Source organism: Ursus arctos, unplaced genomic scaffold (assembly GCF_023065955.2).
Source record: "Ursus arctos isolate Adak ecotype North America unplaced genomic scaffold, UrsArc2.0 scaffold_5, whole genome shotgun sequence".
NCBI lineage: Eukaryota > Metazoa > Chordata > Mammalia > Carnivora > Ursidae > Ursus > Ursus arctos.
The window spans coordinates 64,953,617-64,972,494 of record NW_026623067.1 but is presented as its reverse complement, the minus strand read 5'-3'; the positions used below and the strand labels follow the sequence as shown (position 1 = coordinate 64,972,494).

The window sequence follows — 18,878 nt, the reverse complement described above, 5'->3', positions numbered from 1 at the left end:
TAAGACAGGATATCTGCTCTAGTTCTGATACCCAGGCTTGAAAGACCCAGTCCTACCCTATCCACTAGTCTTGTAACTGGGCCCTGCTATGTTTCTTGTTCCCGTCTTGATCACTTAGCTATCATGAATTTTTCTAGAACTAAAACCCACCTTGTTTCTATTTTTCAGGCCAAGGATGCTCCTGAATCTCAGGCCAGGGGCTAGAATTCTTAATCCGTGACTATCACCAGCTTCTAGATTCTTCCTTCACATCATGCACCAAAGCATGCACCATGCCTCCTGACTGGACCACAACCAGGTCAGATAGAGATTTCCTATGCTGTTGGACTGAACTCCCTTTTAGCTCCTGCTGCTGGGCCCGTGCCCCCACTGCCTGCCCCAGCCTAGCAGACAGAGGCAGCTTCCGAACCTGTCCTTTCCAGTCAGTCGTGCCTCATTCAGGTTAACTAGGTCATTTCAGGCAGCACCCGAAGATATGAAGTCAGCGCAAGAGGCTGACTTCTCCCAGCTGAGTGCTAACTGAAGCTAGAAAAATAATTCACATAGTTCTGTGCTAAGATTGATGCTTCTACCTTTGTAACTGCCATGCTTTTCAAGCTGCTTTTGGACAGTTAATATCACATATGCTATTTACCAATCAAATCAAGACTGTTATTATAGAGTCACCGAAAATCCTAATTTTGGAAAATACTTCATGTTTTAGGAAAATAGTCATGATTTAATGTTTGAGAGAAAAGCAGGATACAGAGCTATATAAAGCTGTATGAGCTCATTGTGGCAGACATCATGTGGGATTTTGGCGGCTCAGCATCTAAGCTCCCATCCCAAGTTTGGGGAATTTCCCAGCACGTGATTCTTGTGCAGTGAAGGCCTCCTACCTTTACAGAGGTGAGGGATTAAGAACCTTTACGTCATCATCCCCTGACAGCTAGAGTAGGCATATAACCTAGACTTGATCAAGCACCCAGACTGAACCAGACTAGGAATTGGGAGCCAATGACCCACAGGAGCGAGGATGGCAAAAACTCATCCTATCAGTGAGACAACACGGTTTCTGGGGACAGCAGGACCAGTGGCACCTCCCGTCAGGGTCTGGGCTGGCTGTGGCAGAAATACTGGCTTCAGTGAAAAGGCTTTATCGTGGCAGCATGGGACTCTCACCAGAATAATTCTACGGTATTATCTGGTTTTCAACCTCCCTTGGTCACTTCTACTCCTACGCTTTTCCAGGACTGGTCCGCCAGGCGTTCTTGTGAATTTCTGAGCTACCAAATATCGTTTCAATAAATTCCTTTCTACTTAAAGGAGTGGCCACTCTTTCTGTGGCTTGCAGGCTAAGGTCCTGACTAGTATGCCAATGTTATTTAAAATACAAAAGAAAAGATGTACACCAAATATTAATAATGGTTATCTTTAGGTGTATGTGATCAGATATCATTTAAATTTTCTTCTTTCATGTGCATTTTCTAAAAATTTTAATAAAATGGTATTACCTTACTAGTCAGAAAATAAGTAAATTTTAAAACAAGTTTGCTTTGGATCTCTGATGTCCTTAGTTGTTGGAAAGCAATTAACCTGATTATTCATATGGAATCCATTTTGTTTCTATCAGAATAAGGTACCTGGCGACTTCAGCCTTGGCCTGGGGAAATCATAGGTATTGGGGTAAGAGAAATGTCAAAATATTTTATTAAGAAAAATTTCTGAGACCAGTTCTTATTTTTGCTTGTTTGTTTTTGAACTCAACAGTCCTTTAAAGGGTAGCCTGAGAAAAATGGACTGTGCTTAGGGAACTTTAATACAATCCAAAGCAAAAAGGAATTTCTTTTTAGCATTAGTGTTTATAAAAGTGTGGATAAGCACAGGAATGCCACTCTTATGATTCTTTGTTGGTTTCTCTTTAACAGACATCCCAACAGCTTTATGAATACTAAGAACAATAGTCTAGAATACTAGGGTACTGGACCTATCAGTAACGCATGCAGTTGGCCTAAGTAGTTACCAGCAATGATGTAAGTAGCACAGAGGGAATGTATAATAGTGTCCTTCCTTAGAACAAAATCCTAGCTACCAAGAGAGAACTCAGACCACCATTGTTAGGAAGCAGTGAAAGTCTCGTTTCTCTACGTAAAGGCACACAGAGATTTTCGGTATCCCAGACTCACACTAGGAGACTATTTGCTTTTGGCCCTGGGTAGAAGATCAGAATTATGTGGAATAAGGGTCTCTTGCCCCTCCATCAACACTACTGAGAAACCAGTCAAGGGAACTCTGTGCTTCTGAATGGTCACTGGGTTACTGCAACCCTCAGAGCATGGGGATCCCACTGATCATGCCAACCAAAGTAGCAAACCATAGTAGAATGGAAGGAATGAAATTCAGTGCAACAGACTTGGTGTTAGAGCCCAGGCCAAACAACCATTAGTTGGTGCATGAGTTATTTGACCTCTGTGAGCCTCAGTTCCACCACAGAATGCAGATAAAAGAAAAACCTCATGTTAAAGTAAATAATGTACATAAAACTCCCCGCACAGTTTCTGGCTTAAAATGGATACTCAGTAAGTGTAAGAACCCTTCCATCCAGGAACCTCCCCCCAACCTTCTTCTTCTGGGAAAATCTTTATCTTTCACAAAGACTGAACTCAGATGCAATTTTTGTAACGAGATAGTTATTTTCTTTAAATTTCTCAAATCTGGTAAAAGGCAATAGTTACCTTCTAATTATTCCCTGGAAGGAAATACCTTGCCAAACCATGAAAAGTTATTGATAAAGAGAAACATTGTCCATTAGGTGAGCAAATAATCTATGTCAATATTGCATGTGACAAAATGATCATCATTTAACATGTAGGAATCCGTCTGAAAATTCAGGAAAAGGGTATTAGAGCACATAAGGTTCAATAGTGCAACAAAAGAAGGATTGACATTTGCTTGGCAAGCATGCCAAGCTTCAAAAGATAATCAACATGTTCTTCTGGTTTTTGAATGAGATAATACTCCCCATTGAGCAAAATGCCTTCATAAATTGTTTAGGTGTGGCTAATTAGCTTGGACATTAAGATACAGCTTCCCATACTCTTTTAAACAGCATTTTTCTTGCCAACATGTAAATGGGACTCCAGTCTCTGAGAAAGTGACACAAGAACAGAGTGCACAAAAGAAGGAAAATCAAACTAGAAAAGCTCTGTCAAAAAAAAAAAAAAAATCAATAATTTTGCTACTGAGAAATTGCTACCATCCTTATCCAAAAAGGGGTGGAAAGGTCAGGCCAAGCGAACTTCGGTGATAAATGAGTTTATAAAGTAGCTTATATCAGACTAATTTAATTGGCTGCTTTAAGTGTGATAATATACCGAACTTTCTACAGATTTTTTCATTTATTAAAATCTTGAAATTAAGCTGAGCGTAAGGCACACACCATGTCCACCTGAATGGTATAAGCAGCACCAACTGCCGCTGGGGCATAAAACCTTTTAATATTGTTATTAACAATATCTATCCAAAATATTTTTTTAATGAGATATTTTTTTCTTCTTGACATTTAAGACAATTCCAGGTCATACAAGGTCAAAGAAAATATATTTTTGTTCTGTCCACTGGGGATATTTGGAGCCTCACTAAATGCCCAATGCTGTTGCTTCCAAATTACAAATTAAATAGAGATTTACATTAAGGAGGTTTGACTGTATCCACTTACAAACACCTACAGGTGCATTCTCAGGTTGAAACCTCAGTTTCTCTCATTTCTACCAGTTGTATGTTATCAATGTAATTCATATACCACTGGGTGTCACCTTCTAAGTTAAGAGAAAGTCAAGGTATTTGGGAGACAATGTCAATTTTAAACATAATTTTACACAAGTTCCCCACCTCTTTTGTAAGAATAACTGGTAGACAGAACAGCTCTGGATTAGGAACACAGGTAAAAATACTATAGAACAATATAATTAAGGCAGCACTTAACTCCTAGAATGATAAGAGAAGGGATAAAAGCCCATGGAAGGTTAAGTCCTCATGAAATATTTATGGAGAACTGTGTTGGTAAAAGCAGTAAATGATTCTGAGCTTAGAACCCGCAAATCTAACTTTTATATGTAAGGGGAACAGAAATGAGAGGGAAAGAACCGATACAGTATTAGATCATGTTTTCTGGTGCTAGTTGATAGAGATGGTAATAGATATTATACAAAACAACCACTAAAAAGGAAAAAGGTTAGGGCGCCTGGGTGGCTCAGTTGGTTAAGTGTCCAACTGTTGGTTTCCGCTCTGGTCATAATCTTTGGGTCGTGAGACTGAGCCCTGCACTGGGCTCCACACTCAGCATGGAGTCTGCTTTGGATTCTCTCTCCCTCTCCCTTTGCCGGTCCCACTCATGCTCGATCTCTCTCTAAAATAAATAAACTAAAAAAAAAAAAAAAAAAAAAGGAGGGACACCTGGGTGGCTCAGTCGGTTAAGCATTTGCCTTCGGCTCAGGTCATGTTCCCAGGGTTCTGCTTCTCCCTCTGCCTGCTGCTCCCCCTGCTTGTGCTCTCTCTCTCTAGCTGACAAATAAATAAAATATTTTTTTAAAAAAGGAAAACGGTCCGTTTAAGTTACAAAACTCTGTATTAAGTAGGTTTTTCTCTCCTGTTGGTTGGTTTTTTTCTTCTAATTTCAATCATCTTCCAGACCTCTAATAAGTTAAGGTGCACTGAAATCATCAGAAGAGTAGCAATAATGGTCAATAAGGGTAAAGTTCTCCGTGTGCAAGAGAAAGCTAGGTTTAATATTAAATGTAAATCATATTACATAATAAAACAGGTAGCCTGCTAAACACTTCCCTGAATTTCCCAAGATTTCTACAGTGAACATGTATTAAATTTTTCGTCAGGGTAAAACAAAAAACTCTCTCCTTTCCTCAGCCTGATATTCAATCCAACACTAAGTCCTGCCGGCTCTACTTCCAAAGTATATCCTGATTCCAGCTACTGCTTACCAGCTCCCAAGACCAGGACCCTGGTCAAAGTCCCATCTTCTTTCTCCCAGACTGACGCAGCACCCCTGAGGGGGTCACTGCCAGCAGCCTTGCCGACCTTCAGTCCATCGGATTCCTCCACAGAGCAGCCAGCTGGAGGAATATTTCTGAAGCATAAATCAGATTACATTTTTCTCCTGCTTAGGACCCTCCAAAGACCTCTCCCTGAACCAGAATGAAATCCAAACTCCTGCCCCGGGGCGGCAAGGCCTTACTCGCTCTGGTACCTGTCTGACCGCTGTCACAGCCTGCCCTGCTCCCTGCTGCTGTGCTAGAGGCACACGGCCTTCTCCGCGTCTCCGCACAAACCGAGCCCATGCCACTCAGGAGGCCTTTGTTTTTGAGGTGGCTTCTGCTAAGAGTACGTTTCTCTGCGTCCTCACCTGACTTCCTCCTGGTCACCGTGCAGATCGCCACTTACATGTCACCTCCTCGAAAGCTTTTCCCTGACAGTTCCACCCATTTAGTCCTCTTCGTTTACCTTTACTGCAGCCTGAAGTGACCCTATTTACCTTGGAAGGTTTATCCTCTCGTTCTTTAAGAGAATATAATCTTCTTGAGAACAAGGAGCCTTACTCAACAATGTGTCCCTAATGCTGAGAACGAAGCATAGCACATAGTAGGTGCTCAATACATCTTGAGAGGGACAATTCAGAGAAAAGGATATTTACCTTACTTCATATGACACAGGGCTGATGCTCTGCATAGACTTGCCAGCTGTTTGTCATTCTCATTTTATAGAAAGGGAAATGAAGATTGAGAGAGGTGAAGCATTGTCTCATGGCTCCCAGTGCGCTCCTGTGTATCATACCAGTAATGACTGGGGAGCAGATAGCTACTTCAAAAGTTTTATTTCCTAATCCCCCAAAACCTTCGCAATGTAAACTCCCCAACTTATAACCACTACTACCACAACAAAGCTTGCAGTTTTGTTCTTTCTTTTTATTGCAAAATATATTGATATTTCGTTGATCAGGCTCTTGACTACTCTAAACAAGTAAATTTTTCAGATAACTAAAGCTTACCTGCTAAATGTCAAAATCTCACGTATTTACATCACATTTGGCAAGATGTTTCTAAAGGTGCCGTATACTTCTCAGTCTTCTTAGAGCAGATTTAGCAAGATTCAATGTTTCCTGAATAACACATGATGATTTTTAGAAACATCAGTTATTATTCTGAACAACAACAAAAAAATTTCTAGTCATCACAACAAAACTGGCTACATAATGTGCAGAGCCCAGTGCAAGATAAAAATGCAGAGCCTCTTGTTCAAGACTTAATAAGAATTTTAAGATGATGGTGGCAGAACATTCAACCAGGCACAGGACCCTGCATGACTACACGGGCTCAGGCCACGCAGCTGATCCTGCATCACACTCCACACAGTACCATATACATAATAGAGACTCAGAAGCATTTACTGAGTAATGAGTATCTTTAGGGCTTACTGAGTGGTGTAGGGCTCATTGCTCTAAGTGAATTCAAATGTGATAAAATAATAATAATATTGAGTTATGTGTCAAGCATTGTTCTAAGGGTTTTACACGCATTTTTCTATCTGATCCTCCTCAGAAAACCTTGAGATTCATTTAGGATTTTACGGCTTCATGTAACGAACACAACTGGAGCAGCTTAACCAAACAAGGGTTCTATGTTCATATATTTAATAAGGATCTAGTATCCAGAATATATAAATATACAAAGAATTTTGACAATTTATATCAGTCAGGGCTCTCCAGAGAAACAGAACCAATGGAACATATATGCATATAAATCGTGTGTGTGTGCATGTGTATATAGCATATACGCATATTTATATATAATATATATGCAAATGTATATACTTACATATATACATGTTATTTACATAATACATATGTATATACATACTTAAATACAAACACACAAAAACATATAAAGAGATTTATTTTAAGGAATAGGTTCACATGATTATGGGGGTCTGTCCTGCAGGCTAGAAACTCAAGCAGGATTTTGAGTCTTGAGGCAGAATTCTTCCTTCTTCAGGAAACCTCAGTTTTTGATCTCATGACCTTCAACTGATGGGGTTGAAGTCTCCCCTTATTATCAAGGGTAGTCTCTTTTACTTAAAGTCAACTCTAAATGGTAATTATATCTACAAAATATCTTCACAGCAATATGTAAACAAGTATCTGACTCAACAATTGGGCACCGTAACTTCGCTGAGTTGACATATATGTCACCATTACACAGCTCAATAACAAAGACAATCACTTTAAAAAAACAGATGACTTGGGAATGGACATTTCTCCAAAGAAGGTACACAAATGGCCAATAAGAACATAAAAAAGATACTCAATATTGTTAGTCATCAGGGAATGCAAATCAAAACAATAATGAGGTACCAAGTCACACCCGCTAGGACAGCCATAATTTTTTTAAAGGAAAATAGCAAGTACTGCAGAGGATGTGGGTAAACTGGATCCCTCATACAATGATGATGGGAATGTAAAATCGTGCAGCCATGGTTTGGCAATTTCTCAACAAGTTTTACATAGAATTAGCAAATGACTTAGCAATTCCACTTCTAGGCATATACCTACAAGAATTGAAAACAGGTATTCAAATAAAAACTTGTACACAAATGTTCACAGTAGCTCTGTTCGCAATAGCCAATAGGCAGAAACAACCCAAATGTCCATCAACAGATGAGTGGACAAATAAAATGCGATATACCCATACAACGGAATACTATTCAGCAATTTAAAAAATGATGTACTGATGCATGTTACAACATGGGTAAACCTTGAAAACATTATGCTAAGTGAAACAAACCAGACACAAAAAGTCACATACTGCATGATTCCACTCATATGAAATATCCAGAATAAGCAAATTCTTAGAGACAGAAAGTAGATTAGCAGCTGCCTGGAGCTGAAGGCAGGGGAGTAGGGGGAGTGACCGCTAATGAGTTTGGGATTTTGGGGGTTGTGATGAAAACACTCTGAATTACATGGTGGTGATGGTTGCTCAACAATGTGTATATACTAAAATCCACTGCATTGTACACTTAAAAGATTGAATTTTATGATATGTGAATTAGATTTCAGCAAACCTGCTATAAAGAAGACTCAAGGACCTAAACATTATGCATGACATTTTGATAAGTTTGGGAGTTTAGAAGCCTTTTTTTGCTCCACTTCTGAGTACAACAAATAAGCCGATTGATTGATGTAATTGCATAAGGGGGCTACAAATAAACAAACTATTTTAAAATAAAAGCAAGAAATTCAGACAGAAGGGGCAAGGAAAGAGGAGAATAGTTCCTTATGTTGGAGTCCTTGTCCCTGCTCCTCTGATTTCTCTAATGACCTTTCCAGGTCTTAGAATTCAATTTGAGAAACACCAGTCAAAGCTATTTGGTAGAGCCAAGGTAATGTGTATCAGTGCCTCATATTTAATCTGAAGGACTGTAACGGGTCATCTGAAAGTATTAGAAAGGGTCTGGAGTGCTTTGACACTCTTGTTAGAGGCCTACTGATAGAGAAAGACATGTTGAAGAAATCTAGTTGCCTAGAGGTGTTAAACCTTTTGTAGATAAATATCTGGGATCTATATGTTAAGAATAAACCAACCTGCAGTCATTCACAAGCTTCATAGAGGAACTTGAACGAGCTGAAGCCCAGGAATATTGCTAGAGACTCCTAGAATGTGAGAAAACAGAAAAGCTCTTTTTTCATTCCAGAACAAAGGCTCAGAAAAGATCTTTGCTTATAATGAATATAAATTTCTACACCAAAACCAGCTCAAGGGGAGAGACTTGCGTCATCAAGATCAATGTTGAAAGGTCTTCTTCTGGATGCTTACTTCTAGGGCCCCAGGCGGAGAAACTTGCTTCTGATACAGGGCAATCCTGTTTTTTTTGCAAATTAGAATTAAGGCAATTTGAAATTATGGGATATAAAATAATAAAGTAAAAGCCTTCATGCCTAAAACGGAAAGAATGCAAATTCTGAAAATGCTTCTAAATTTATCAAGAATCTCAATTTCAAAGCTAGTATGTAAGAGATTTATACTGGGTTTATGCCATCACTATACTGGTGCCACTTTTAGCTGATGAGTAGGAATACCTGTCCCTTTTTGTCATAATTAGGCTAGAATTAAAGGAGCATTGAATTATACAAGATCTTTAGAAGTTCCGCCTTCCTGAAATGCTACCGCCCTATACCTCAAACAAGAGACTAATCATGGCAATCCTAATCCTTCGGATCTCAACATAGCAATGATGAAAGAGGAAGTTCCACAGAGACCCTTTTATCAAATGCAATCGGGGCAGGGAATTGGTTGGTTAATGGAAGATATTTGTTAAAGAAGTGAATCATAAAAAAAATTGTAAACACACACATCAAAATTTTTATTTTAAATTAAAGTAGCTGCTTTCTTTTGCCAAGCTTTTGATATAAAGCTCAGGCTTTTTCTTTGAATGTTGGTCAGTTACCTGGAGTTTGGCCTAATCTTTCTGTCATAAACCACACCCATTATACATCCTTTACTATTTCCAATTATAATTTCTTTAAAAGGAAGCAAAAACTTAAAGACATCTGCTGGGCAAACTGAGTGCAGAGTCCTTCTAGATTTTCATAATTGCTTCCCCACTTTAACCATTGCTCAGCAATTTATTTTCATTGAATCTTTTCAAAATATTCAATCAAGTTCACAGAAAAAACTTTCTTTTTGTACTCATATGTCATATGTTTATGTAATATTTAATTTAGTTTATTAAAAATAATGACGTTTAACTAGGATGAAACAGGCTGAGGAACAAATAACCTGGGTCCAGGGAGGTATAGAACCCTGGGTCCAGGGAGGTATAGAACTCAACTGATGGTAACAGAAGCGCACGGGGGTTCTAGCGGGTGGCCTTCTGGCTGTGGTGGGTATCAGCTGGTATGTTTCCCTGCCATATTGGGCACATTCTCAGCAATGTGTCTCAGGATCTGCTCTACTCCACCACCTCTGCCCTGCCCCACCACCTCCCTCTTCCTCAGTGCTGTAACTTCATCTGCAAGCTCAGGGCCCTCCTTCCTCAAACAGCTTAGCTACTAGTGATGGCCAGACCTGCCATGCTCAATGCCTCGTCAATAAAAAGTGTATGACAGCATGTGTCCAAACGCACGGTGTTGTGGTATGACTGTTCATGTACATGCAGAGGTGTTACATATTATCTGTGGCTGGTTTGGCCACGTAGTTCTCCAACATAGAAGAAACTGTTCCTTTTTTTTTTTAAAAAAAAGATTTTATTTATTTATTTGACAGAGAGACAGCCAGCGAGAGAGGAAACACAAACAGGGGGAGAGGGAGAGGAAGAGGCAGGCTCCCAGTGGAGGAGTCTGATGTGGGGCTCGATCCCAGAACGCCGGGATCTCGCCCTGAGCTGAAGGCAGACGCTTAACAACTGTGCTACCCAGGTGCCCCAGAAGAAACTGTTTGTGAAACCTGAATGCTATAGCTAGCCCAGAGCAGTTTTTGCCACCATATAAAGTAATTTGGTTGGGGTCCCAGGATGACATGGTAGAGGGTACAAAATGCAGTGAAAGCCCTCTTTTGATGCTCCCCCCTGCCTAGCCAACTTCACATCTTGTGTAGCTGACCCTCGTCACCACCCTAAAACATCTCCCCTGGTGGAACTGGGGTAAAGAGATGCACTTCCACTGAGTCATGACAAATGTGATATCATCTCTTTGTTGACAACAGTATCATTTAAATTTGGAAGGGTAAAGTCAATTTACATAGTGTTATGTGACAGAGTGTATGGCCTCAACCACCCTGAAACCCCAGGGTAACCAATTCCACAGAATACCAATTTCCTTTCCCTTTCTTTTTCTAAGCACCTTGCTGGTCAGCTACCCTAGTTTTTGGGGGGTTTTGTTTTTTGTTTTTTGTTTTGAGTGGTGGAGGTGGGAGGGTGGGAGTTGGGAATACAGTTTTTAAAAGGCTTAATGTGAAAACTAAGGGAAATGGGAAATCAAAGGATATGCTGGGCCAGAGAATTCTTGAGAATCACCAATACTAAGGATGGAATCAAAATTCAAAATGATGTGTGTATAATAGAAAAGAGATTAGACATACATAGAAGTTACACATTTCAGAATTTCAGAAAAGAAATAACAGACTTTGAGAAAATAATAAACTTAGAAAATGTCTATGAAATAGTTAAACCAAAAAAGCAAGGGTTTCTAGGCCAGAGGGAACCAAGTCAATGGATCCTGAGGGCCCCAGGCTACATGGTGACAGAAAGAGAACAGCTTCCAGGTCACAGGATAGGGTGATGCTTTTTTGGGGGGTCTCGGTCCTCTTTCCATGTTTTCCCTTTGTCATCTTTATCAAACCCTTTTCAAATTACAGCATGATTTCTATATTGTCCCAAAAGAGCTAATACTATATTGGCTTCGTACTCGTATTCACACCCATCTCTCATGTTACCAGAGAATGCTCCTCCCAAATGCTCAGATATTTGTCCATCTTAGGGGAACCGTTTCTTCCTCTGGATCATTTTGATGTGAACAACCTATGAACTCCCTAGCCCCATTGCTCCTGAAGATTCTACCTTTGCCCCCAAGTGAAATCATTCCCAAAATGTTTCCTCACCTAATATGTACCTTCTAGCCTACCTTGAGCTGGACTAGATCCCTTGGGCCTCATCTGGTGCGTTTTGGGGACTCTCCCAAATGTGCATTGCCCACACACCTCTGTGACATGTTTGAGCAAAGCCATTTATATTCTCTATCCCAGCCTTACATACCTACAAATTCTCCACCAATTGCTTAACCTACACAGCACCATCCATTTCTGTGCATGGGCTTATTTAGCACAGATTACACTGATGCTATTGTCAACACCCCCTGCCCCCCCCCCCCCGTCTCCCCACCACCAGTAGCTTCCAAGACTCTGGAAGCCACCATAGAGTCCCCTCCTCAGACACTGCCCTCTCTGCCCAGGCCTTTACTAGCTCTGTCTCCTGGTTATTTTCTCTAGCTTGCAACAAGGCCCTTTATTCCCCAGTTTGCAACCAGACCCTGAGGCTTCCTTTCTCTCTACTGTGGGCTTAACAAAACATCTCAACAAAGGCTGGTCTCCTTCTACAAGGAAATTCTCTCCTGGCAGCTACAAAGGAAACAAAATTAAAAACGTCATACCTCTGATTCCCACTGGTTGGCCAACTTTGCTTTGCCCACAACTCTTTTTTTTTTTTTTTAAAGATTTTATTTATTTATTCAACAGAGATAGAGACAGCCAGCGAGAGAGGGAACACAAGCAGGGGGAGTGGGCGAGGAAGAAGCAGGCTCACAGCGGAAGAGCCTGATGTGGGGCTCGATCCCAGATCGCCGGGATCACGCCCTGAGCTGAAGGCAGACGCTTAACCGCTGTGCCACCCAGGCGCCCCTTTGCCCACAACTCTTAACGTCTCCCTGGAATGAGGTTCTGTTGCTCCCTCTGCTGCAGCAACCCACCTTCTTTTTGGACTTCTCATTTTTCGCAGCTCTCTGTTTCTATCTTTATAGCCCTACCTTATCCTCAACACAAACTGTCACATACTGCTACCTTAACACATTCTGTGGTAAGATTTATCAGCAGTAAGAACTATCACTCAAACAAGACAGCAAAGCAACTCTCCAGGATATCATGCTTGGTAACAAAAGAAACTAGGGATTTCATTTATTTTGCAATAATTAGCTTTTCCCCTCCACCATCATCCAGGTTATCTCTAATGCTCTCCTCAAGCTATTTCCTGGGGTGGTCTCGTACAGCTCTGGATTTCAACCTGGTTATCTGACTGAAGTCTTTAATTACTTCAGAGTTAATACCAAATCCTTGACCATTATAAGCCCTTTTAAGAAACCACAGTGTGATTGTTCTGAAACATCATGCTGCACAAGAATCTCCTGGAGAGTGTTTTTAGAAGGCAGGTGTCCAGGACCCTTCTCTGTGATTCTGCTTCAGTAGACCAGGAGCCTGCTTCTTTCTCTAGTATGCCTGATTCTGAAGCCAGCATAGGAGGAGCATATTCCTATTTATTTATTTAGTTAGTTGAGTGAGAGGGAGACTGAGCACACAGTGGTGGGGGGTGGGGTGGCAGAAGGGGAGGGAGAGGGACAAGCAGACTCCCCGCTGAGTGCAGAGCCTGATGCAGGGCTTGATCCCAGACCCTGAGACCACAACCAACAGTCAGACACCCAACCAACTGAGCCAACCAGGTGGCCCTACGAGGAGCATATTCTTTCCCAAAGTGGGTCATTCATACTATGGTGGCCCAAGACATTTTAATAGTTAGGTGTTTACTGTAATTTACATTTTAAAAAATCCATAGAATAGTAAAAAACATGACTTCATAAATACTACTTAGGAGGCCAAGTAAAAATAGTGAATTAGTTGAAAGGATTGTTAAGCAGATAACAGAGTAGAACGCATATGGCAAAAACTGTGGAAGTGGCATGTAAATGATGAATCTGGAGAAACATGTCAGGGATTAGGACTGCTTCTGTGAACACTCTACATGGTTATTTTTTAAACTTCCAAGATATTTCTTTGATATATAGCATGTATTTTTTTTAATTGTAAAAGCTACAGAAAGTTGAAAACTTCATGAAAATAGAAAGAAGAAAGTAGCAATTACTGCTGTTGAGAGATTACCGCTTATATCTTGATCCTGCTTTCCTCCCTTGGGCCTGCTCTGGCTTTCTCTCCCTCAATCTCGCCCAGTCTCTCTTTCTCAATCCTTTATTCTTCATGCTTTTAAAACATCCTGCACATACAGATTAGCCACACTTTCTAATTTTTTGTAACATTTTTCCATGCCAGTAAATAGTTTCCAAAAAGATGACTGCAATGGATTAATGACACTCCAGCATAGAGCAGTGGTTAAGAGCATGTGGGCCAATCTTCCTGGTTTCAAACCCCAGTTCTGTTTTGGGTAGATTACTTAACTGTCCTATGTCTTCATGTCCCCATTTGTAACATAGGAATAGTAGCACTCCTAAGTCATGGAACTGAAGTAAATGAGATGGAATACTTAGAACACACAATAAGTACTTGAAAAGTTTAGACATTATTATCCCATGTATTACCATATTTAAATCATTCCTTTATTTTTTGATGTTTTATAGTCTTTAGAATGCTTGTAATTCCTATAGGACCTTGATCCTAGGGTCACAAAACCCAGGTATAATAACGTAGGTGAGGAACAGCTCATATGTTCACTAATTCCCATGGCCTGTCTACATTGGCTCTTTGGCTTTTAAACTTCCCCTAACACTGACTTTTTTTGGGTGTGTTCAAAATGTCTTCCCATTCTAAGCTTAAGCAATATGACCACTCTTTCCCACCAGAGGTGGGTGGCTCTGTTGCCATCATACACAGTTTTTATTGACTACAGGATAAACCAACATGGGGGGATTATTCTCTCACATAAAGTTTGTTGTCTGCATTTTCTCCTTTACTAACACCAAAGGAAGTTCTTAGTTCAAGAAGAGACTTACTACACACGAACTTGGTCAACCTCGAAGACAGTCATTCTCAACTATTCTGCTGAAGAGTTGGTTGTGCCTCAATCAACCTCGTAGGCAGAAAGTCAGTCTTAACCTCTCTATTACACCTTCTCTCCTCTGTGAATGTTCTGGCTTGTGGTTTGGATTGTACTTAAAAGTTGGTGGGAATTCTAGCAAGTACCCCTAAGGCCCTGTCAGAGTCCTGCTCTTTTCTCTGCCTCTTGCCACTACCAAGTTTCATTAAAATCTAAATATAATCAATCTACTTAAAGATACTACAGCTGCTTCTACTTTAGTCTGCAAGAGAAAATCCTTAGTTCTACATGTTTTGCTATAGGTAGCAGCTATGGGAGAGACTGAACCTCACAAAGCAAACCTATTTCTGGATGACAGACAGAGGACAGTCTACACTGGATGGTCCAATACTACATAGATCTCTGGGACAGCAAATTAGGAAGAGCAGTACCTAGAGCTTTAGATATTCCTTTATGTCCCTCAGCTTTTATTTTGAAAAATGACAAACCTACAGAAAGTTCCTAAGAAGCGTATAATGAACACCCATATAATCTTTATCTAGATTCCCTAATTACTAATATTTTATTACATTTGCTTTCTCTGTCAGTATGTGTATTTGTTTATATACGTAAATTAAATAAACATATATATACTTTTATTTATACACACATAAATACACATTATTATTATTGTTATCATTATTATTATTACTATTTTGCTGACACCTTACCCCTAAGAGTAGAGACATTCTCTTAATTAACCATAAGAATGAAAATTTAAGGGGCACCTGGGTGGCTCAGTCCATTAAGCGTCTGCCTTTGGCTCAGGTCCTGATCTCAGGGTCCTGGGACCTAGCCCCATGGTGAGCTCCCTGCTCAGAAGGGAATCTGCTTCTCCCTCTGCCCCTCCACCCCATTCATGCGTGTGCACTTGCTCTCTCTCTCTCTCTCTCACACACACAAAAATTTTTAAAAATCTTAAAAAAAAAGAATGAAAATTTAATATTGATAGGATACCATTACATATTACACAGGTCAAATTCCCCCAATTATCTCTATAATCTGTTTTAAACTAAATCAGCTTCCAGTCTTTCTCTCTCTTTTGCAACATCGATAGGCATATTTCATTGTTGATGATGTTGTTTTGTTTTACAGAACGTTTCTCAATTTGGATCAACTCAATTTGGAGTTGGAGAGGTGGGGCAGAAATACTACATAGATGACATTGTGTATATCAAATAAGGAGCCTCATGATGTCAGTTTTGTAGCTCATTGTTGGTATTAAGTGTGGTCTCTTGGTGAAGGTAATATTCACCAGGTTTCTGCATTGTGAAAAGTATATTTTCCCTTTGCGGTTAATATGAATCTATGGGATGAAATTGTTTGAATATCCTATTTCCTAATGTTCTTTCTACCCAATGGTTTTAGTATCTACTGATAATTTTTGACTAAATAGTTGTAATTACTATGATGGTTGTAAAATGATAATTTCTATTATAACTTCTACATTTATAAATGGCCTTTTTTCCTAAGAAAGGCTTTCCCTGGTCACCTGGGTGGCTCAGTCGTTAAGCGTCTGCCTTCGGTTCAGGGCGTGATCCCAGAGTCCTTGGATCGAGCCCCGCATGGGGCTCCATGCCCTGCTGGGAGCCTGCTTCTTTCTCTCCCACTCCCCCTGCTTGTGTTCCTCCTCTCACCGGCTGTCTCTCTCTCTGTCAAATAAATAAATAAAAATCTTTTAATAAAAAAAAAAAGGCTTTCCCTTCTCCCATTCTCCTTAAATTTATTTCCTAATCTGTATGAGTTCATAGATATTTTAAAAATTCAATGTGTTCAGTCAATTCCTGTCATTGTTCTCATTTTGATGCATGGATTATTCCAAATTCAGCCAGAGGGAACTCCTTCAAGTTGGTCAATAAGCTTTTGTTGGACTCTGTACTCACAGTCTGAATTTTGGACAATTACATTTGAGGACGAAATGGATAGAGGAGGCTAAATCTCATCAGCTCTGCGATAAACATTCTACCCACATTGTTTCACTAATTCTTACAAAAGCCTATAAAGTAAGCACTATCTATATTTTATTGAGATATTTTAAAGTTCTGTAATTAATATAAAAGTCCTGATACATGGATATTACGGTACACATGGACATTCAGGATAGAACTCAAGAATATCAACAGGTAAATAAATGGAAGTTCATAATAGAGCCAGAACTAACATTTCCTTTATACACACTTGATAAACATATTTTTGCTCTTAGGTAATGTGTTTGTCTGTGTGTATTTAACCAGCTCTTCAGTGATGTTAATCCAGAATCACATAACATATTCTGGGTAGTTAAACACACAGAATCTAACTGCTTAGTTAGCTTTATGGAGTACAAACTCTCAACTACTTCCCTTTAACTAACTTGCCGGAATCACAGATGCCCTCCATTCCCTGCAAACTGAATTTTCTGATATGCTGAGCACTTGAGGGCAGTAACTACTCTCCAATATACCCGAGGACTTCTGCTCCACTCTGCTATAGTTTACTACCCAGGAGTCCGTAGTATTTGTTCCCAAATCTGTTTGGGTTAATTAGACTTGTGATTGTAGTATTTTAATTAATTAAATTAAGCATATTTTAATTAAATATGAAAATTGACAAACAAGGAGAGCAGAGAAGAGAGTCGTCGTTATTCTGAAAATGAAATTGAGTGCTTGGGACTCAACAGTCCCAAGTCACTTAAAAAAAAATTACTACTACCATAAGCATGAGCAAAAGACTGCCATAGGAATCATGAAAGTCCTATCAGGTTCTAGATTTAGGTTGCCTTAGAAATGTCTGCTTTACCTTAAATAAATTGAAACTAGAAATAGATGCATTATGTATATGATTTATGCAAGAAAGTCTCCAAAATACTGATCTACATGGGGGGAATGATGAATTCCTCAAATGAGGAATCATGCTTTATTATTGTATTTCTTAGGATTTCAGACTTGAACCAAATTTTTGGATTACTTGATCCATTACTGCTTTTGGTCTTATCAAATAAGTTTTCTTCTGTAAAGTTCTCATTCTACAACAGTTTCAGTCAATCTTAAGGTTTCTGTGCTTTTAAAAATTCTCAAGTTAAAGAACCATTTTAGGTACTGTTAAAAATCTGTATTTTGTTAGGGCACCTGTCTGGCTCGGTTGGAACAGTGTGCAACTCTTGATCTCAGGGTTGTGAGTTCAAGCCCCATGTTGGGTGTAGAGATTACTTAAATGAAAAAAAGAAAAAGAATGAAGTCTGTATTTGGACTACAGGGACCCAAATGACTACTGCAGCTTAGCCTCTGATGCCCACAATGGATACCCCAGTAAGATGGTGTCTAAACAGCATTCATGTCTGTTGAACACAGCCAAGCAGAAAACATTCTGGGACTTTATCTATATATCACATTATATGTTGTTTATTATTTATAGGTTAAAGTTTCCACTGAATGTCTGTCTATCAGGAATGGCTCTCACTTCTTTTGAATCTCCCTAAACACCTAACACCGCTCCTGCTTTTCCTAAATTAGATCTTTAAAAAAAAGTAGCTGAGAAGATATTATATAATAGTACAGCATTCAAAGGCAGTATTGGAAATGGCCTATCTACTGGGTGCACCATCATTAGCCCTTTACTCTTCTGACATGAGTTCAAGATTTTATTTGGCTTTTGGATTTGACTTTCCTACCAATCTAGAGCAGGGCAAAACCATTGCTGTTCATGTAGGATGCACTTAACATATATTTATGGAAAATAATGTTTCTTTCTTTCACTTCTGAAAATATTCAGGAGTTCAAATGACACCTAAATAGCCAGGACACAGAGGCCACTCTCAGCAGCTACACTTTCGGGAGGGGGGGGGGGGGAAGAACACACCCAAAGGACCCCTACTGTGCTCTGCCCTCCAAGTATATCTGTAGTACAGAACCGGTCTCTCCCCCAGAGGCTGGAGAACCAGCCCCACCCTTTCAGCAGGAGAAAGAGACTGAATACAAAAGCATGGGCATCAGAGCATAAACAGAGAGGTGTCATGTCACATCATGTCACATTGATTTGGATAGAGCCCCACTGCTGACTGAATCGAGTCCAGACTCCTTGGGTTGACATCCCACCCTCCCGGCTCTACTCCCTCTACTCCCACAGGTATATACGCTCCAGCGAAATAGGAAACTCTCTTCTCAAATGAGCCCTGTCTTTACCTGAATTGCTTTTGCCACCCTATTCAAACCAACCCATTTCTGCCTATTGAAATCTCACCCATCCATTAAGGTCCCTCTGGGCAAATGTCACTTTTCCTTGAA

General features: G+C 39.9%; 1 protein-coding gene across 5 annotated transcripts in view; it reads right to left on the bottom strand.

Annotated features, from left to right (window-relative positions):
- The window catches only part of ATG10 (autophagy related 10), a 450,669-nt gene that overhangs the window by 313,448 nt on the left and 118,343 nt on the right, over positions 1–18,878 (bottom strand). For 3 of the 5 annotated variants that reach the window (XM_057307388.1, XM_057307384.1, XM_057307387.1), the window contains exon 1: positions 4,977–5,007. Coding sequence is in view for 2 of the 5 variants with exons in the window: in XM_057307382.1 (XP_057163365.1) it covers positions 4,977–5,122; positions 5,687–5,721 (181 nt within the window). In the remaining 3 variants the exon portion in view is untranslated. Of the gene's footprint in view, positions 1–4,976; positions 5,123–5,686; positions 5,993–6,040; positions 6,152–8,632; positions 8,702–18,878 lie in introns of those variants that run through there. The other 2 variants (XM_057307382.1, XM_057307381.1) reach the window with 2 other exon arrangements.